Source organism: Thunnus albacares, chromosome 10 (assembly GCF_914725855.1).
Source record: "Thunnus albacares chromosome 10, fThuAlb1.1, whole genome shotgun sequence".
NCBI lineage: Eukaryota > Metazoa > Chordata > Actinopteri > Scombriformes > Scombridae > Thunnus > Thunnus albacares.
In genome coordinates this window covers 5,162,841-5,181,748 of record NC_058115.1, presented here as the reverse complement: position 1 = coordinate 5,181,748, position 18,908 = coordinate 5,162,841, and the positions used below count along the sequence as shown (strand labels likewise).

General features: G+C 48.8%; 3 protein-coding genes and 8 non-coding genes across 14 annotated transcripts; 8 read left to right on the top strand and 3 right to left on the bottom strand.

Annotated features, from left to right (window-relative positions):
- Positions 1-4,800: 4,800 nt before the first annotated feature.
- On the bottom strand, positions 4,801-6,765 carry LOC122991086. The gene is made up of 2 exons (XM_044364713.1): positions 6,211-6,765; positions 4,801-6,079 (listed from the first exon to the last, which is right to left on the bottom strand). Exons 1-2 carry the CDS (start codon positions 6,745-6,747, stop codon positions 5,993-5,995), a joined length of 624 nt encoding a protein of 207 aa, XP_044220648.1. The 5' UTR covers positions 6,748-6,765; the 3' UTR covers positions 4,801-5,992.
- Positions 6,766-7,739: 974 nt separating this feature from the next.
- On the bottom strand, positions 7,740-9,090 carry LOC122991087. The gene is made up of 4 exons (XM_044364715.1): positions 8,969-9,090; positions 8,368-8,884; positions 8,055-8,267; positions 7,740-7,951 (listed from the first exon to the last, which is right to left on the bottom strand). The coding sequence occupies exons 1-4, from the start codon at positions 9,068-9,070 to the stop codon at positions 7,821-7,823; spliced, it is 963 nt and encodes a 320-aa protein (XP_044220650.1). The 5' UTR covers positions 9,071-9,090; the 3' UTR covers positions 7,740-7,820.
- Positions 9,091-9,490: 400 nt separating this feature from the next.
- LOC122991085 lies at positions 9,491-15,449 on the bottom strand. Of its 4 annotated transcripts, none has more exons than XM_044364710.1 (7): positions 15,411-15,449; positions 10,803-11,067; positions 10,595-10,713; positions 10,454-10,531; positions 10,244-10,362; positions 9,721-10,162; positions 9,491-9,612 (listed from the first exon to the last, which is right to left on the bottom strand). In XM_044364710.1, the coding sequence occupies exons 2-7, from the start codon at positions 10,853-10,855 to the stop codon at positions 9,590-9,592; spliced, it is 834 nt and encodes a 277-aa protein (XP_044220645.1). In that variant the 5' UTR covers positions 10,856-11,067; positions 15,411-15,449; the 3' UTR covers positions 9,491-9,589. The 4 variants fall into 4 exon arrangements, with proteins under 4 accessions (XP_044220645.1, XP_044220647.1, XP_044220644.1 ...); XM_044364712.1 differs by lacking the exon at positions 15,411-15,449 and adding an exon at positions 12,897-12,925; XM_044364709.1 differs by lacking the exon at positions 15,411-15,449 and adding an exon at positions 12,889-12,919.
- On the top strand, positions 12,107-12,222 carry LOC122991379. The gene has a single exon (XR_006405778.1). It is a non-coding gene; the product is annotated as a U5 spliceosomal RNA (small nuclear RNA).
- Positions 13,018-13,208, top strand: LOC122991208. Its single transcript, XR_006405624.1, has one exon. It is a non-coding gene; the product is annotated as a U2 spliceosomal RNA (small nuclear RNA).
- On the top strand, positions 14,099-14,205 carry LOC122991455. Its single transcript, XR_006405852.1, has one exon. It is a non-coding gene; the product is annotated as a U6 spliceosomal RNA (small nuclear RNA).
- Positions 14,593-14,708, top strand: LOC122991380. Its single transcript, XR_006405779.1, has one exon. It is a non-coding gene; the product is annotated as a U5 spliceosomal RNA (small nuclear RNA).
- An 82-nt stretch (positions 15,450-15,531) lies between the features above and the next one.
- On the top strand, positions 15,532-15,722 carry LOC122991197. Its single transcript, XR_006405613.1, has one exon. It is a non-coding gene; the product is annotated as a U2 spliceosomal RNA (small nuclear RNA).
- An 883-nt stretch (positions 15,723-16,605) lies between these two features.
- Positions 16,606-16,712, top strand: LOC122991453. Its single transcript, XR_006405850.1, has one exon. It is a non-coding gene; the product is annotated as a U6 spliceosomal RNA (small nuclear RNA).
- A 387-nt stretch (positions 16,713-17,099) lies between these two features.
- LOC122991264 lies at positions 17,100-17,215 on the top strand. The gene has a single exon (XR_006405669.1). It is a non-coding gene; the product is annotated as a U5 spliceosomal RNA (small nuclear RNA).
- An 819-nt stretch (positions 17,216-18,034) lies between these two features.
- LOC122991196 lies at positions 18,035-18,225 on the top strand. The gene has a single exon (XR_006405612.1). It is a non-coding gene; the product is annotated as a U2 spliceosomal RNA (small nuclear RNA).
- Positions 18,226-18,908: the final 683 nt, after the last annotated feature.

Genomic DNA, 18,908 nt, shown 5'->3' with positions numbered 1-18,908 from the left:
GGGCCAGCTTTCCTCCCAAACAAATCATTGCTACACCCATCGAAATCTCAAAGATCTCAGATTGGCTCAACCTTATCTTAAGTAACTAGAGGTTTTTGGGGGTCCGCTGTTGCCCAGGTGCTGCGGTGGATTCCCCGTAAGCTTCCCCACAACGCAGTCAGCAACTGAAAGAACTATGCACGTTAATTGTTTTCCTCAATAAATCATCCAAACGCATTTCGTTGATGGTGTGGTCCTTGCTAGTGAATTGAAGCTATTCAGCAAAGTTTCAGGAGCAGGACCACACCTCAATTACGCTTCTACTGGCATTCCTATAAATACCACCTAACCCTCTCCGCTTCTTCCGCTCTCATATTCTGCGCCCCTCCCTCCGACCCTATTTCTCTCTTCCTGTTTCTTCATGATTCTTCCTCTCCTTTGTAGGTTCCTGAGGGGGTCCGCTGTTGCCCGGGTGCTGCGGCGGATTCCCCGTAAGCTTCCCCACAACGCAGTCAGCAACTGAAAGAACTATGAACATTAATTGTTTTCCTCAATAAACCATCCAAACGCATTTCGTTGATGGTGTGGTCCTTGCTAGTGAACTCCTCTTTGTGCGTTCAGTTTGAAGAGGGACAACATAGTGGTAATTGGTGACAGCGGGTATGCATAGACAAATTTCTTGTTCACCCTCTAGTTTCATCTAATCAGTCCAGCAGTAGGCAGCCCTATCCAACACCCGGGGACCAATTCCAAATGTCCAGTCATAGTAAGGGACAGGACAGGAGAACATTCTGCATGTTTTTAATGGGGGTTCTTTTGATGTTATATGGAAGACACCCATGTGAGAGGGGATAATATGCAAACTACACACAGAAAGGCCTAACGAGATAGCCCACTTGAGCACAAGGCACCGACAGGCGTGGGGATGCACATTACCCCAGTGTTTATGTTAAATTTCTGTTATGTTACATAAGAAAACAAAAATTTCAAAGTGAATGATTAGTAAAATTGGGCCAACAATGAATAATCTTACCTGAGGTTGTCCAGTTGGAGTTGAATTCATTCAAAATGGCAGTCCATGCATTCCTCTTGTTGTTTTCTGTTCCTGAATTATATTGTTATTGGTACTTTAACACAATTTGCTTTAAAGAGGGTCTTTTCAATTTCACTGAAATTCTTTGAATGTTTTCTTTCACCTTTGTCCATTCTTTGGTTGGGTCAGGTTTCTAACTCCAGTTCCACACAGTACTTAATGCTTATATAGAAGTATTCCAGCCCAGGTTTTTATAGCATCCTCATCTTAGTACTATGTGCACATCATTAATCTAAATGGGCTTCCAGAAGATGATCTGACTAGTCCTTGATTAACTTATTCTGAGACTCTGTACTCTAGAGCTAATTAATCTGGATGTAAGCAACGTCTCAAAAGGCCATTTGTTTAGTGTGTGTTGGGCCTCAACCATGGGGTCACACAAAGAAAGGCCTGCATGCAAAACAAAGCCTGAAGGCTTCAACCCTTCTTTGTTCACCTTTGAATGTTGATATCCCTCAGGTATTAACATTCTAGGTGAACTCTTTTATGAGACTACCCTGTTTTGGTTATTGGTCCCGGTTTCCAGGTGGTGCCCCCTATTTGTTAATTCATATTAATTCTGTTGATTTTTATAATTAATTAATTATCACTGGTAATTGTTATTTATTGCTAATAACAAACTGTGCTCTTCACAGATCTGACAGTTGTGTCTCCCCTGTGAGGCTCTTTAACAGTTGGTGCCTGAATTATTGATTAATATTAACAATATCCTGATTTCATAAATAATAAATATCTATGATAATTATGAATTATTACTAATAACCAAACACACTCCTACCTGTCCCAACAGTGGATTAATTGAAGCAGAATAGCCTAGTTCTAAATAAACAGCTTTTCTGTCATGCATCTGGAACAGTGTAAACATTAATAATACAGTACTTTTCTTCTCAATTAAAACAGTCTAACATGAGTAGTCTAACTGGAATAATGTCTCCTCTCCTATGAATCAGAACATCATGGGTTTTAAAGAAAATACCAATGCTATTAGCACAGTTTTCACCTATTGATGTGACACATTTTCCATTTGGCTACTGTTTAATCACTTTCTCCACATCATGGTTCGTTTTCAGTATTTCTTATAGACACATGATATCAATGATATCAGTATTCATTAAAAACTTCATTTTCTGTTGTTTTGAAGCAAATGACTGAATACCTCAAACATTCTGGGTGGCAATTTTAAGAAAACTCATAGTAAAGAGTTAAGGTGTCAGATCTATGGTGATGGTTTATCATCAAAAAAGTGTTTCTCTTTTATGAAGGATACTCTGAGCTTGTCTCTACTTTCTAATGATTGTAAAAGGCATTTCACTTTGAGACTTGGTGCCATGAACTTTGGTGTAATGAAGAAAGGGTCTGAATTACATTCAGATGGAGCTGAATCAGCATCAGATGGGGGAGGTAGAAGAGTGCTTCAGGTTTGCTGGCCTTCTGTTAACATGTTGGTGTTGAAGTCAGAGCTTGGGCTCCCACTCATACTCTCATATCACTGCTCACAATCATCATCATCACTAACATCATCACTGTAATCACTGTCTACCACACTATCGATGTTTAAGCTCCTCTCACCTTACAAAGAGGGGGGATCCTTAGGCAGAGATGCTGAGGGCTGCAAATCCACTCCAGGGGAGGCTCCTCTGTCCACAGGTTTAAATGTTTGCAAAGTGTCACAGTACCTTTGCAAATACAGCTTGATGTCATGGTCTGGTATTCTATCCGTCCAGTGCTTTGGACTAATACAATATCCAATACTAGATGACCAGTGTGATGATGTCCATTTGAATGGATGATTCAGTTGACCAGTCTTTCCATTTGGGATCTCCAGTTTTGAAGGCATGAATTTCAAGAAAGCGTCTCAGGGGGGCTTCTTGGAAAAAACATAGCTCAAACTGTTTTCTGTTTGGTAATGTGATAAAGGAGTAAACATCATTTGCATTAATCCAACAGGGTTCGAACAGAAGTTCGCCTACATCAAATCAAATAAAATCAAGATTGGGAGGGTCATCTTTCCCAGTGTATTTCAGGTGAGCCCAAAACTGGCTGAATTTTAGAGGCATATGGTGGTGTTCTGCCCTTGGAAGCCATGAAGGCTTGCAGCCCATTCAGGCACTGAGGAGCAAGGGGAAACAAAGCGAGCTTTGCACGGTTAACTCAAGAAACAGGTGGTCCGGGGCAGCAAACAGCAAGAGTTCATTGCCTCTCAGCCTTTTGGCTAAGATCAAGTGTGATGAGCAGAGTTAACTGACAATCTTTGATGGCTACATCATCCACTAATCCACGGCAGGTGCCAACTGTACTGAAATGTACCCTTATGTTTGTTTGAAAAAGCACTGAAGAATTCATGGAGACAAAAGTGTTTGGACAAGCCATTCTTTTTGGGGCACTGGGCCTCATAGGTGATGATCTTCTGTGTTTGCAGAAAAACGCGAATGAGAAGTTCTCCAATGCCGCATTTTACGCCATTACCAAGATGGAGGGGGTAAAAGGACTGGTGGCTCGTTTGGCCCACTGAAAAACTTCCAAGTGCAAAGTCTCTGCCATACTGGTGAGCACATTATTACAGTGCACAAAACAGAAAATCTGTCCTTCATAGAAAGCATGCCCGGTGTCTGGGTTCGCTACAGGGGTCCCCAGGCTTCCCCTGTGTGCTGCCCTTGGCTTTTGAGAGGATCTCCTTGTCCTCCTCTGCCCTCTTCTTCCTCCTGTACAATGTGCACCTTGTGGGTTTGGTGCTCGTTGAGGCCCTCTCCTGTGGCTGGCCCAATGTGCTGCTGCTGCTGCTGCCATCATTTTCAGTTTCACTGAGTTCTGCCCTGTCCTGTGGCTGCCACAGGCTGTGGCTGCTGCTGCCACTGCCACTGCTGTCCTCCTCAGCTTCACTGATGTCTGGCAAGAGAACATCAAATTGTAATTTCAGTAATTACTATTTTTGAAATGTAATGAAATGAAATGTAAAATGTTTGCACAAGTATGCCAGCTACTGTACACACCTTTTCTTTTCCTGTCAGCCTCCTGCTCCAGGTGCCTGGTTTTTTTGTAGCCTTTCTGTATTCCATCCTGCACAGAAGAAAAGTACATATTTTAATGTTCAAACAGGCAGTGTAGTGCAGTACAATACAGTGAGAATTACAATGAGACAGTGACAAAGTCATACATCAAGCACTAACCTGAGAGAACGATACAAAGACAAAAAGCTCTGCAGCTTGGTGTGCGTGAAACAGCGAACTAATCCAGGTTAATGTCAGGCGGCTCTTTCAACCAAATAACCTGTGAACCAGGTTTCCTTCAACCAATCAGCATTCTCTCTCTGCATTTAACAAGCAGCACTTTCTGGCCAATGGCCATCACTGTAGGCTAGGGGGTATGGCAGGTGGCGGGTAGGTGGGGGGCAGGTAATTGTTGCAAGCCACTTCAAAGACTTCATCTGGCCAATGGTCATCAGTGAGGGCTAGGGGATATGGCAGTTGGGTGACAGGTAGTTGAGGGCCAGACTTGAAGACTATACCTGTGTGAATTAGCATGTATACAAGGAGGTTACAAGCCACTTCATAAGACTTCACCTGTGTGTGTGTGGACACAGAGAGCAGGGGCGAGGCTTTAGTGTGAGAAACTGTCCTATCTATGTGTTTAGAAAAGTCCATGTGCAGTAATAGCTGTGTAGTAGTAGTAGCAGCAGCATCTCTGTAGTAAATGTTTCATTACATCTGTAAAAATGTGTTGTTATGTTTTTTGGTGTAACTGGAATCTTGCAAACAATAATGGAAGAAGACAGAGAAGAGAATCTGACTTTGAAATGCATCTAAATTTATTCCTTTCAAGGCAGTGATGAATACAAGCCAACTGTAACAACACAGTGTATACATCAGACAGAGCATTTGAGGCAGAACACAGTTTAATATCAGGGATTCACAGTGTAACTGAGGTCCAGCACAGTGCATACTGTATTAAGAATGAACACATTAACAAGCACCTTTATCAGGAGGGAGGGCGGCTACCTGAGAACATCTGTGTCTTTACAAAACGTCAATTAAAGTGGAAACACATCTGAACACATCTTAAAATGTCACAGTGTTACTGAGGGTTAGGGTTATGGTCCAATGCATTGTATATCTCACAAAACAATCGCTGCTATGTCAGTGCAGATCCTTTGTGACTTTTTGTTTTTCTGTACTCTGATATCTCTGTGATGAGGAGAACACCCGAGTGATGCATGATAGTGAACATTCATGCAGTGCAACATTATAGAAGATATCCATTTCAACTCAATTGGCTTTAGGGGCATGGCTGCATACAGTACAACATTGCGATAGCATATTTACACATCTTTCTCTCTCTCTCTCTCACACACTCCTCCTGTTCTTTCTTATTCCTCTCCACTGCTGTCTTGTCCCTCCTCTTCTGGTTGTACCGGGTCCTTTGCGCATCGTTTTATAGATTGCGCAGCTGGTCAGCTTGTGCTTGCAGTCTGGACACTTGAGGTGTTAGAGCCACATCCGATACAGAGCCCAGAAGAAGAAGGGCCGCTGAAAGAAGGCTTCAGGGCTGGAGGGACGCTGGCTGTAAACCGACTGGGGACCAGGCGTGTGGTACCACAGCTGGAGCTCCTCAGACAGGACTGCCCTCCCTGTCTGGTCCGGTACAAACAGGGCCTTGCTGACCCAGTCCTACTGCTCTGGAGGCAGGCTGCTCCTCCAAGCTCCCGGCAGGAGGAGCTGCAACACAACAAAAAAGCGCAGTTCACTGAGCTGCTGCTTTAAACACCCAGCTACAAAATGTTCAATGTTCACAACAGGTGAGGGAGGTGGAGCTCTTCCTGCCACAGGAGGAGGAGGAGCAGCCATCTGCTTCATCATCAGCTGGTCGTCATCCTCATTCTCCGATGAACCTTGAGCTGTGGGGCAGGCCTGTGAGCCTGGCAGTTTATGGGGGAGGCTGTGGGGCAGTCTTTCGGGCAATGTTTCGGGCAGTCTTTGGGGCAAGCAGGGTGGCAGGCTGGGTGGCTTCAGTCTGCAGGCAGCAAGATTAACATGACTATCAGAGACAGGTAAATGTAACACCAGCAATAATGAAATAGCAATAACAATGATGTGAGGCTGGTGTTTGAAGCATGTCACTGTGTATAATATCAGTTAACCGACCTTTTTGGGTTCCTGGCTCCTTTTCTCTGCCAGCCATTCTTCCACCGAGCGGCCCTCGGCCCAGGAGCAAAAGTGTTCTCCTCTGTAGTGACTGTGGCCGTATTCTTTGGTCTTTGGCTGGCCACAGCACTTGCACAGAAAGTGCTGGAAGTCCTTTCTAGACCTGTTGAGGAGAGCACCCTCCTCCTGGGCCTGTCGCTGCAGCTCCTCCCAGACCTTCCTCTGCCATGCTGTGGAGCGGGGCTCACTGGGGGCAGAGGCGGTGGCTGCAGCTGAGGTGGAGGCAGAAGGGGTGTCTGTGACGGAGAAGGAGGAGGCTGCATTGGCACTTGTGTTGATGACGTCAAACAGCTGCGGTGCCAGGGGCCCACAGCAAGTGGCAGCCTGACCAGAGGCGTCCTCTGGCGGATGGAAAGCCATAGGCTGGTCAGGCTGAAAAGGCTCCTTCAGCGGAGCCCTGGCTGCACCCAGCTGCTCCGTTGTGGAGTGCTTGCAGGTGGCCCCTGGAACAGCTACGCGCACCGTTTCCGTCATCATCGCGTTGCCCCGTCGTTGTGCCTGATGGAAATAAATTCATTATTATACAGATCATCATCAGCATCTCCTTCCACTGTTAACATTCTTACAATCACTGCATGACATGCTGAAACAAACAAGTCTTACCACTGCAGAAGGGTCCAGTGGTTGATGTCATAAAGCTGGAGGTTGGTGACTGCCATGAGGTCCTTTCTGCACATTGCCTCTGATGAGACAGTAGTCCCTCTTGACACCCCCCCAGTGCTTAACCCGGACCCCGGCGAGAGTACGGCCCTCGTAGTGAATATGGCACAGCTCCAAAAACATGGCCTCCACCATCCTGCTGGCTTTTGGAGACTGTGCTGGACCCACGCCTTGGCCAATGTAGGACCTGCACAGGGAGGGAGAGAGAGAGGGACCTCTGTTAGACATGGCTAATAATAAACGTTTATTCATTAAGTCTCAGGCCTGTTTGATCATTTCTTATAATTGCCCTGTTCTGTTCTGGCCATTTCAAGATCTCAGAGGATTGGGTGCATTCCTGCTTCAGTACGTCACAGTACAGTGACAGTATAGTCATATATATTATATATATACACACTCATATACTATAGCAACAACAAAGCATTTTAGCTTGCAGATGCTACACTTACCACTTCACGCTGTCCACACCCGGCATGTTGGCCAGTCTCGAAGGGCCGGTCTTGAACCGGCCCTTGACAAGCTGGTCCTGGTGGCGTGGGGGGAAGGAGATAGTCGCCTTGTCCCTGTCTGACAGCTTCTGCCAGAGCGCGACAATCTCCGTCACCTGCCGGTGCGTCACATAGGCGTGGTGACGCAGCTCTACGAGGGCATGGGCCAGACGGACAGCGTGCTGGTACCCTTTGTGACCGTCTGGACCGCGTACATCCTGCAACAAACATAGAGTCTGGTTAAAAGTTATCAATACACACACAGCTGCTCTGTGCGGAGATGATTGTAAATGACAACAGACTTGAGTGTGCTTACCTCTTCCTCTTCCTCCATCGACTCCGGTGTGGTGGGGGTGGCAGGCCGAGACGGCCGGAGGAGACTGTCGAGGTGTCCTGCGAACCTCATATCCTCCAGTCCTCCTGGAAGCCCTCGTCGTCCTCGTTGTCCTCCTCTTCCTCCCGCTCCTGGCCTGCATCCTGCTGCAGCACAGCGCTCGTCTGGGAGTACAGGTACTCCACCCCAATGAGCTCCCCTGAACAATAAACACAACATATGCGATTACTATACAATTATTAAAGCTGTCAGCTGCATGTCCCTGCCTGCTTGCCCAAAAGAGTTCTTCCTGGTGAGGTTACCTGTGTACTCCCCAGGCCGTGTGTAATTCTCAACCAGCGTCAGACCCAGGAACTCCTGGGTGAGCTGGTTGAAGCCATGCTGCAGCTGGGCACTGTAGCAACACAGTGTCGTCCTCTGGCCGTCCTCCACTGCTGCCCTGGCACAATTTTCATTCCACCTCACCAGGCCCTCCAGCAGGTACACCTGGAAGTATAGGGCGCTGGCAGACGTGCCTGTGACAAGAAAGAGAGGATGAAAAAATAAACACACACACACACCACAAGCTGAACACGCTCATATGCCGTGCTCCAGACGTATACATTTCACACTCACCTGGAATGAAGCGGCACAAGTGGAGGTGGAATGACTCCAGGGAAGTGGAGCCTCTGGTGCAGTGGAAGACGGGAAGCCTGACCCCCCCTTTGGTCAGCTCCCCCGTCTTGGCATAAAGCTGCACTCCCTGCGGGTCCTCAATGCAGTATAGGTGACGACGCTGTGTGCTCCAAATGTCCTCCAACCTGGTGTCGGTCGCCTCCCAGAAGGAGTCCAGCACCTCCTTGAGGAGCTGCTCTGTCTCCTCCACACCCCTGGTGCGGCGGCAGCAGTAATGGGCGAGCTCCCTGGCTGACAGTTTGATGTAGGCGTCCCTCCCCTCCTCGGACTGCTTGGCCTCTGTCAGGCGGTCCACGTCGCCCCTGTCCCACTCGAAAATGGCCAAGAACACACGCGCCATGAAGAGGCCATACAGCTGGTGGCTATCGGTGGTGACACCCCTCGCGAAGCGTCGCATGAGGTGCCACACGTCCAGGCACACCACCAGCTGGTCCCACTCACCGAACATGGCTGCCACCTGTCAACAAAACAGAATCATCTTTATAGACTGCTTCAGTCAATGCATGACTGAGTGGGTTTTTAATGAAGGGCCGCAGCGTACCTTGCAGCGTCCAGTGTTGGCACAGCAGTCCCGGTCCACGTACAAGACCTGCGGAGGGGTCTTTCCGGCGTCTCTGTACCGCCGCATGAGTCCAGCCACCATAGGCAAAAGTCCGTCCCCCTCGGAGTCCATGAGGACAGACATGAGCACCTGCCCACGTTTGTGACCCAGGCGGCTGTACCGGCGGCTTCACCCGCAAGCTTCTTTGTCATCTGCATGGGAAAGGAAAGAGGCATTAAAAAAAAAAACAGCTATGTTACGTCACATCACATCACATGGCACGCTTAACAGTGCATGCTTCACAATACTCAAAGCTTGCCGTCTTGGTGGAGTCCATCTTTAAGATGTTGCCGAAGATGGACGTGACCCTGGCCTTTGTCTCCTTCAGGCGAGTGAGGGCCTCCCTCGCATACACAGACAGCAGCCAGGGTACACTGGGTACCGGGTGCATGGGCAGGAGGGACACCTGCCGCTGCTGCGCCACACCTGGTACGCGAAGCTTGCAGAGCACGGAAAGATACGTCATCGACCGCGTCATCCACTCTCTGGTGTGCTGCTCCACCAAAGCAGCGCAGAGGCAAGACGCACTGTTCCCCAAAGTGCGCTCCTTTAGCAGCCCAATCACCGTCTTATCGCAGGACAACCTGTGGGGTGGGTTTGGAGGGGAGGAGAAGCACAGGACGGCCAGTCAGCAAAAGGTACAGATATTACATATATTCAAACAGCCGGTCATCAATCATATCTCTGCTTACTTGTACGTGAGAACAGCTGGAAAACGCTTCTGGTGTGCCAGGTCCAGCTGCTCCAAGATGTTCTGTGCCCACGCCGCATACTTCCTGTGACATGAACAGCACTCCAGGTACTCCGTGCCCATGAAATACCAGCTGCTCTGTCCAAGACCCTCCGGACGGTCTTGTACAGGCCAGCGTCGGTCAGTCTGCGTCCACAGGTGGGGCATACAAGCCTGTATGCCCACATCCTGTAGGGTGCCCACAGGAAGAACCGGCTCTGGAAGAAGGCGTGGGCTGAGGTGGGGGGCTGCGTGTAGAGGGGCCGGTCTCCGGGGGGGAACCACCACAGGCGGAGCTCGCTGGTGAGGACGGGCTGCCCGCCTGCACCTCTGGTGAACCGGGCCCGGCCCAGCCAGTCCTGTTGCTCCTCCGGCAGTGTCAGCCTCCAGCTCCTTGGCAGCAGCTGTGAAGAGTCGCTCGGTCAATATAAATATTCAAATCAAGCGGTTTCATATGACCATCTCAACAATTCACTTCTACCTACCTCTGCGCCAGAGCTGGAGGCCAGGTTTGCCGGCTGCCCCGGGCCGTCGCCAGCAGGGGGGACAGCAGGCGGCAGGGAGGGTCCAGGCGGGGAGACAGCTGGTGGGGCGTCCCTGACAACTGTGAAATACAGGGCCACTCACTCTTGTCACTCTATTACCGCTGATACACAAATAGGGATGTTTGTATTCATATATATATACACACTCACGCTGAGAGTCAACCTCCATGGCGGTGGCGAGGAGCACGTCGTCCGAAGGCTCTGAGGGGTCCGCGGATGCAGCAGCGCCTGTGTGCATGACACAAATGAACGCTCAGAATGACAATACTTGGGAGCAGTATGTGAACTTACTTGATGAAGGCTGCAGTGCTGTCTGCTGTGCAGCCATGTCCCGGCCCAGCACGTATGCCTGCAGCGTGTGCATCCGGGACCCCACCTTCACTTTCTGCTTCCTCAGCCACTGCACATAGCTACAGACATGACAACAACAAAACAAAGCAAGGCATTAGGTCACACCTTATCACACATTGTCACCTGCACTGTCGTTTGCAATACTTACGTTTGACTCTCGCTGCTGGTTGACTCATACAGGGATTGCCGTCTCCCTGCCATGAGCACCGAACCCCACCAGCATCTGGTCCATGCCCCTCACCGACAGAGTGCCCTCACGCATCCTACGCTGCTGGATGGCTGCCGTCATCTGGGGGAACAGCTGTGCGTAGGAGGTGAGGGCATCTTTATTGGCGGAAAGGGGCGACTGGGATGTGTCCCCACCTTCTCTCTCCTTCTGGTGGGACACAAGGATGACAAGGATGAAGTCCATTCTGCAAAGAGTCAGAAAATAAGAATATTATTTATATTGCCTTTATCTTATTGGGATAAAACATTTTTTTTTATGTTTTAACAAAATAATTGTTAAACACACAGAATATAAACATAAATCTATTAAAATACAAACATAATTACTTCAGAATAATCTAACCGTTTATTTGAGAGAGTTTATTTTGAAAAATGATCGCATTACACATGACTTGAGCCTATTAATTGTGTAATAAGAGTGTAGTTATGTCATAATGCTTTCAATACTTACAGACAGATACACACATACAAACAGATTTACACATACAACTGAATGGTATTTTCGTTTGATTTGCAGGCGGAAAACGTGTAAAATACCAGCAATATCGTGACGTCGTGCTGCATGCGCGGTATTTAGACATCAGATATGGTCGGAAAGACGACAAAAGTTCAAGATATGTTGACAATTAAAAGCACTTGGTGTATCTGAACAATTACTGACATTTTAACATCGACCTTTCACATTTTAACATCGACCGTTTGGCTGACGTTAGCAAAATGTTAGCTCGTTCAAACGAGTAAATGCCATTGTCATACATTACATTAACATTACATGATAAGGAAAAACAGTCGGTCACAGATTACCGACTGTTGTTCAAATGACTCAAATTATATTTACATTACATGATAACGTATATTTCATAACGTTACTCTCTTCTCTCTTTCTGCAGATACAACGTTCAAATGAAGAATGACCAAGAATGGGCCGAGTTTCGCTGCTGGAGGGCTAGGGGCCATGCAGCCAATCAGAGAATGACAGTTTGAATATAGGACAGCAAATCAAACGCTGCAATAGATCGGAGCCTTTTGATTGGCTACAGCTAAAGTAAGACAAGCCGATCCAATTCAGAAAAGGCTTTTGGGCGGGGAGATCAGAAGTAGGACGAAAGTAGAAGACGGGATACAGAGATGAACCTCACGTATGAGGCGTGAGTGAGGCTCACCGTGAAGGTTGTGGCTGGGACGACTGGGCTCCTTCGGCAGCTGTCCAGGAGAGGGCCGTACTTCCTCTGGTTTCTCTTCATAACGTACAAGTCTTTCGCCTTTTACTAAAGACTTCCGTGGAGAGGAACACCCACGAGTTAAATCTATTTTTGGCAGGCTTTGCAGTTTGGCAGAGTCTCGTGTGTTTGTGAAAAGCAAAAACAGCTGTCCGTAACAAGATGTGTGGGAGCACCGATCCTTGTCACCGCTGCTACTCAGTTCATCGGCCCGCTTCACCCCAACGTTTAAGTCCACGGCCAAAGGTCTTCTAAAGGTATCACCTTCGACCAGTATACGACGCTTGACCGTCCCGTTAATGAGCTTGTCCAGTCCTGTTTTCCTCAGTTAAGAAATATTGCAAAAATAAGACCTATATTGTCCCCCGTTGTTCTTGAACAATGAATCCACGCGTTCATTTTCTCCCGGTTAGGCTACTGTAACTCCCTCTACACCTGCCTCGGTCAGTCTTCTTTGAAACGTTTACAGTTAATCCAAAATACAGCAGCTAGACTTCTAACCAGAACTAGCCGTAGGTCCCACATTAACCCTGTTGTGGGGCGTCCCTCCCTCAAAGACGCCTCAAAGGCCATTGACGTCCGCAAGCCTTTCTGCATACCTCCCTTCTTCTTCCCGTGTCCTATTTTATTTCATTTTGGTTGATTTCTCTCTGTGTCGTGTTTGTCTGTTTTATTAATCCATCTGTTTCGATTTTGCACGTGTACGTGTCTGTAAAGCACGTTGTGCCTGTGTGTTTTAAAAAGTGCTGTATGAACAAAAGCTCACTTACTTACTTACCTACTTACCTACTTACCAAGGAGCTCCTGGGCGGAGCTGCCAAGCGGCAGTCGTTCTTGCGGTCGTTTGAAACGACTGCACCACGACGAGCTAGAACTGTGCAGGAGGTGGGGCGGGGCAGCAAACAGCAAGGGTTCATCGCTTCTCGGCCTTTTGGCTAAGATCAAGTGTAGTATCTGTTCTTATCAGTTTAATATCTGATACGTCCTCTATAAGGGGACAACATATTAAAAGGATTTTTTGCACTTGGAGTTGAAAAAGGGGCTTGCTCCGTTCACTCCACGCATCAACCCGGCATTGCAGTGCCGCTGGGAACGGTGCACCCTTCTCTCTGCTTTGTGGAATGCCAATTACTCAGAAGAAATGCAGCAGCCTCCTCAGTCTGCCCGTCTCAGATGGCTGTATATCAGCCATGACAACTGGGGCAAAAGTGCGGCGTGCAATGTAGAGTGACACAGAGTGAGATTTGCACCTCTGATTTGATTAGCAGACAAACATGACAGAGAGGGAACGTTGCCGTGTTGCAAATAGCTGCGAAATACACGTGGAATCTGCACAGCATTTTCCCTGCGTTTGTCCTCACTGGAGTGTCTGCGGCCACCTGCCTACTTTTGTTGTCTGGTAGCCCGCGTCTGAAAACCAATCCTCAGCATTGCGGCGGGGTATGTCAATCACAGGTTCCTGCTCTCTGACAAAGTTTCTTGCCGGTTACATGTAGAATATATATTTTGTGCATACCGAAAGCGACATTCTCAAGAATGTCGTCGGCTCGGCCTTACCCGAAAAAGGGCCTCTTTGACCCAATGGGCCATCTAGTCCGGCACCCCCTGCTGGCTTTCAGAGAAGGGCGACAACCAAGGTCGGACACACGCCACAGGCAGATGCTCAGAGCCGTCCTGTCATGCGTCATAGGAGTGGATGCTTAGCTTTGGGGCCCAAATGAAGCCTCCTGCGTGACAGACAAATTGTGCGTGGCCCCCTCATTTGACACGAGGTCATTTCTGGCCTTACCCACTTTGTGATTTTCACAAGCATGCGCGAAGAAGTAGCAGGCAGTTGATAGCAACTGAAAACACAGCGATGTCAACGACAGAAAGGCCCCATCCCTCGCGCTTGTCGTGCTTAATGGTGCCGCCCACTGTCCTCCAGACTGCACCGCGGTCAAGGGGCCATTCTGCCCACGGGGTAGTAAAAGGGAAGCAGCGCCTGAGGACTTGTGTGCTTGCTACGGCAGCACGTATGAAAAATTGGATTCGATACAGAGAAGATTAGCATGGCCCCTGCGAAAGGATGACACGCCAAATCGTGAAGCGTTTCCACATTTTGATCCGCTTCTGATGTCTCCTGCTCCTCTCCAGCGCCTGAGGGGGACGGTAGTACTTTGGCTGCATTTCCTGGTCTTCTTTGTCGCGTTTGACCTCGTGGATAGGCAGCTTCCTAGTACTGGTTATCCGGGTGGCCAATGTTAGGCTCGGGGAGGCCAGCTAAGGAAAATATCTCCCCGGCGTGTAGAACCTGCTTCGTAGTACAGGCCCCAGAAGGTCTAGTGGCAACGACGTGACAGACGAGCAATCCCGGCACCCAAAACTCCCTGAAGCGCAGTGCGGGGTAGGGGAATGGGTGTGGCCCGGGAGGCGTGAGTGAGGCTCACCGTGAAGGTTGTGGCTGGGACGACTGGGCTCCTTCGGCTGCTGTCGAGGAGCGGGCCGTACTTACTCTGGTTTCTCTTCATAACGTACAAGTCTTTCGCCTTTTACTAAAGACTTCCGTGGAGAGGAACACCCACGAGTTAAATCTATTTCTGGCAGGCTTTGCAGTTTGGCAGAGCCTCGTGTGTTTGTGAAAAGCAAAAACAGCTGTCTGTAACAAGATGTGTGGGAGCACCGATCCTTGTCACCGCTGCTACTCAGTTCATCGGCCCGCTTCACCCCAACGTTTAAGTCCACGGCCAAAGGTCTTCTAAAGGTATCACCTTCGACCAGTATACGACGCTTGACCGTCCCGTTAATGAGCTTGTCCAGTCCTGTTTTCCTCAGTTAAGAAATATTGCAAAAATAAGACCTATATTGTCCCCCGTTGTTCTTGAACAATGAATCCACGCGTTCATTTTCTCCCGGTTAGGCTACTGTAACTCCCTCTACACCTGCCTCGGTCAGTCTTCTTTGAAACGTTTACAGTTAATCCAAAATACAGCAGCTAGACTTCTAACCAGAACTAGCCGTAGGTCCCACATTAACCCTGTTGTGGGGCGTCCCTCCCTCAAAGACGCCTCAAAGGCCATTGACGTCCGCAAGCCTTTCTGCATACCTCCCTTCTTCTTCCCGTGTCCTGTTTTATTTCATTTTGGTTGATTTCTCTCTGTGTCGTGTTTGTCTGTTTTATTAATCCATCTGTTTCGATTTTGCACGTGTACGTGTCTGTAAAGCACGTTGTGCCTGTGTGTTTTAAAAAGTGCTGTATGAACAAAAGCTCACTTACTTACTTATTTACTTACTTACTTACTTACTTACTTACTTACTTACCTACTTACCAAGGAGCTCCTGGGCGGAGCTGCCAAGCGGCAGTCGTTCTTGCGGTCGTTTGAAACGACTGCACCACGACGAGCCAGAACTGTGCAGGAGGTGGGGCGGGGCAGCAAACAGCAAGGGTTCATCGCTTCTCGGCCTTTTGGCTAAGATCAAGTGTAGTATCTGTTCTTATCAGTTTAATATCTGATACGTCCTCTATAAGGGGACAACATATTAAAAGGATTTTTTGCGCTTGGAGTTGAAAAAGGGGCTTGCTCCGTTCACTCCACGCATCGACCCGGCATTGCAGTGCCGCTGGGAACGGTGCACCCTTCTCTCTGCTTTGTGGAATGCCAATTACTCAGAAGAAATGCAGCAGCCTCCTCAGTCTGCCCGTCTCAGATGGCTGCATATCAGCCATGACAACTGGGGCAAAAGTGCGGCGTGCAATGTAGAGTGACACAGAGTGAGATTTGCACCTCTGATTTGATTAGCAGACAAACATGACAGAGAGGGAACGTTGCCGTGTTGCAAATAGCTGCGAAATACACGTGGAATCTGCACAGCATTTTCCCTGCGTTTGTCCTCACTGCAGTGTCTGCGGCCACCTGCCTACTTTTGTTGTATGGTAGCCCGCGTCTGAAAACCAATCCTCAGCATTGCGGCGGGGTATGTCAATCACAGGTTCCTGCTCTCTGACAAAGTTTCTTGCCGGTTACATGTAGAATATATATATTGTGCATACCGAACGCGACATTCTCAAGAATGTCGTCGGCTCGGCCTTACCCGAAAAAGGGCCTCGAGTAAAACTTTGACCTAATGGGCCATCTAGTCCGGCACCCCCTGCTGGCTTTCAGAGAAGGGCGACAACCAAGGTCGGACACACGCCACAGGCAGATGCTCAGAGCCGTCCTGTCATGCGTCATAGGAGTGGATGCTTAGCTTTGGGGCCCAAATGAAGCCTCCTGCGTGACAGACAAATTGTGCGTGGCCCCCTCATTTGGCACCGGGCCATTTCTGGCCTTACCCACTTTGTGATTTTCACAAGCATGCGCGAAGAAGTAGCAGGCAGTTGATAGCAACTGAAAACACAGCGATGTCAACGACAGAAAGGCCCCATCCCTCGCGCTTGTCGTGCTTATCCTCCAGACTGCACCGCGGTCAAGGGGCCATTCTGCCCACGGGGTAGTAAAAGGGAAGCAGCGCCTGAGGACTTGTGTGCTTGCTACGGCAGCACGTATGAAAAATTGGATTCGATACAGAGAAGATTAGCATGGCCCCTGCGAAAGGATGACACGCAAAATCGTGAAGCGTTTCCACATTTTGATCCGCTTCTGATTTCTCCTGCTCCTCTCCAGCGCCTGAGGGGGACGGTAGTACTTTGGCTGCATTTCCTGGTCTTCTTTGTCGCGTTTGACCTCGTGGATAGGCAGCTTCCTAGTACTGGTTATCCGGGTGGCCAATGTTAGGCTCGGGGAGGCCAGCTAAGGAAAATATGTCCCCGGCGTGTAGAACCTGCTTCGTAGTACAGGCCCCAGAAGGTCTAGTGGCAACGACGTGACAGACGAGCAATCCCGGCGCCCAAAACTCCCTGAAGCGCAGTGCGGGGTAGGGGAATGGGTGTGGCCCGGGAGGCGTGAGTGAGGCTCACCGTGAAGGTTGTGGCTGGGACGACTGGGCTCCTTCGGCTGCTGTCGAGGAGCGGGCCGTACTTACTCTGGTTTCTCTTCATAACGTACAAGTCTTTCGCCTTTTACTAAAGACTTCCGTGGAGAGGAACACCCACGAGTTAAATCTATTTTTGGCAGGCTTTGCAGTTTGGCAGAGTCTCGTGTGTTTGTGAAAAGCAAAAACAGCTGTCCGTAACAAGATGTGTGGGAGCACCGATCCTTGTCACCGCTGCTACTCAGTTCATCGGCCCGCTTCACCCCAACGTTTAAGTCCACGGCCAAAGGTCTTCTAAAGGTATCACCTTCGACCAGTATACGACGCTTGACCGTCCCGTTAATGAGCTTGTCCAGTCCTGTTTTCCTCAGTTAAGAAATATTGCAAAAATAAGACCTATATTGTCCCCCGTTGTTCTTGAACAATGAATCCACGCGTTCATTTTCTCCCGGTTAGGCTACTGTAACTCCCTCTACACCTGCCTCGGTCAGTCTTCTTTGAAACGTTTACAGTTAATCCAAAATACAGCAGCTAGACTTCTAACCAGAACTAGCCGTAGGTCCCACATTAACCCTGTTGTGGGGCGTCCCTCCCTCAAAGACGCCTCAAAGGCCATTGACGTCCGCAAGCCTTTCTGCATACCTCCCTTCTTCTTCCCGTGTCCTGTTTTATTTCATTTTGGTTGATTTCTCTCTGTGTCGTGTTTGTCTGTTTTATTAATCCATCTGTTTCGATTTTGCACGTGTATGTGTCTGTAAAGCACGTTGTGACTGTGTGTTTTAAAAAGTGCTGTATGAACAAAAGCTCACTTACTTACTTATTTACTTACTTACTTACTTACTTACTTACTTACCTACTTACCAAGGAGCTCCTGGGCGGAGCTGCCAAGCGGCAGTCGTTCTTGCGGTCGTTTGAAACGACTGCACCACGACGAGCCAGAACTGTGCAGGAGGTGGGGCGGGGCAGCAAACAGCAAGGGTTCATCGCTTCTCGGCCTTTTGGCTAAGATCAAGTGTAGTATCTGTTCTTATCAGTTTAATATCTGATACGTCCTCTATAAGGGGACAACATATTAAAAGGATTTTTTGCGCTTGGAGTTGAAAAAGGGGCTTGCTCCGTTCACTCCACGCATCGACCCGGCATTGCAGTGCCGCTGGGAACGGTGCACCCTTCTCTCTGCTTTGTGGAATGCCAATTACTCAGAAGAAATGCAGCAGCCTCCTCAGTCTGCCCGTCTCAGATGGCTGCATATCAGCCGTGACAACTGGGGCAAAAGTGCGGCGTGCAATGTAGAGTGACACAGAGTGAGATTTGCACCTCTGATTTGATTAGCAGACAAACATGACAGAGAGGGAACGTTGCCGTGTTGCAAATAGCTGCGAAATACACGTGGAATCTGCACAGCATTTTCCCTGCGTTTGTCCTCACTGGAGTGTCTGCGGCCACCTGCCTACTTTTGTTGTCTGGTAGCCCGCGTCTGAAAACCAATCCTCAGCATTGCGGCGGGGTATGTCAATCACAGGTTCCTGCTCTCTGACAAAGTTTCTTGCCGGTTACATGTAGAATATATATTTTGTGCATACCGAAAGCGACATTCTCAAGAATGTCGTCGGCTCGGCCTTACCCGAAAAAGGGCCTCTTTGACCCAATGGGCCATCTAGTCCGGCACCCCCTGCTGGCTTTCAGAGAAGGGCGACAACCAAGGTCGGACACACGCCACAGGCAGATGCTCAGAGCCGTCCTGTCATGCGTCATAGGAGTGGATGCTTAGCTTTGGGGCCCAAATGAAGCCTCCTGCGTGACAGACAAATTGTGCGTGGCCCCCTCATTTGACACGAGGTCATTTCTGGCCTTAC

Bases quoted from the DNA above. Each gene is read 5' to 3' on its own strand.
- LOC122991086 (XM_044364713.1), bottom strand. From the start codon at position 6,747: ATGATGACGGAAACGGTGCGCGTAGCTGTTCCAGGGGCCACCTGCAAG. The intron at 6,080-6,210 runs GTCGGTTAACTG...TGCTGCCTGCAG, and splicing joins GGAGCCAGGAACCCAAAAAG to ACTGAAGCCACCCAGCCTGC.
- LOC122991087 (XM_044364715.1), bottom strand. From the start codon at position 9,070: ATGGTGGCTGGACTCATGCGGCGGTACAGAGACGCCGGAAAGACCCCT. The intron at 8,885-8,968 runs GTACGCTGCGGC...TTTTGTTGACAG, and splicing joins CCAACACTGGACGCTGCAAG to GTGGCAGCCATGTTCGGTGA. The intron at 7,952-8,054 runs GTAACCTCACCA...TTTATTGTTCAG, and splicing joins ACGGCCTGGGGAGTACACAG to GGGAGCTCATTGGGGTGGAG.
- LOC122991085 (XM_044364710.1), bottom strand. From the start codon at position 10,855: ATGGCAGGGAGACGGCAATCCCTGTATGAGTCAACCAGCAGCGAGAGT. The intron at 10,163-10,243 runs GTAGGTAGAAGT...GACTCTTCACAG, and splicing joins CCTCCAGCTCTGGCGCAGAG to CTGCTGCCAAGGAGCTGGAG. The intron at 9,613-9,720 runs GTAAGCAGAGAT...CCCACCCCACAG, and splicing joins CCAGCTGTTCTCACGTACAA to GTTGTCCTGCGATAAGACGG.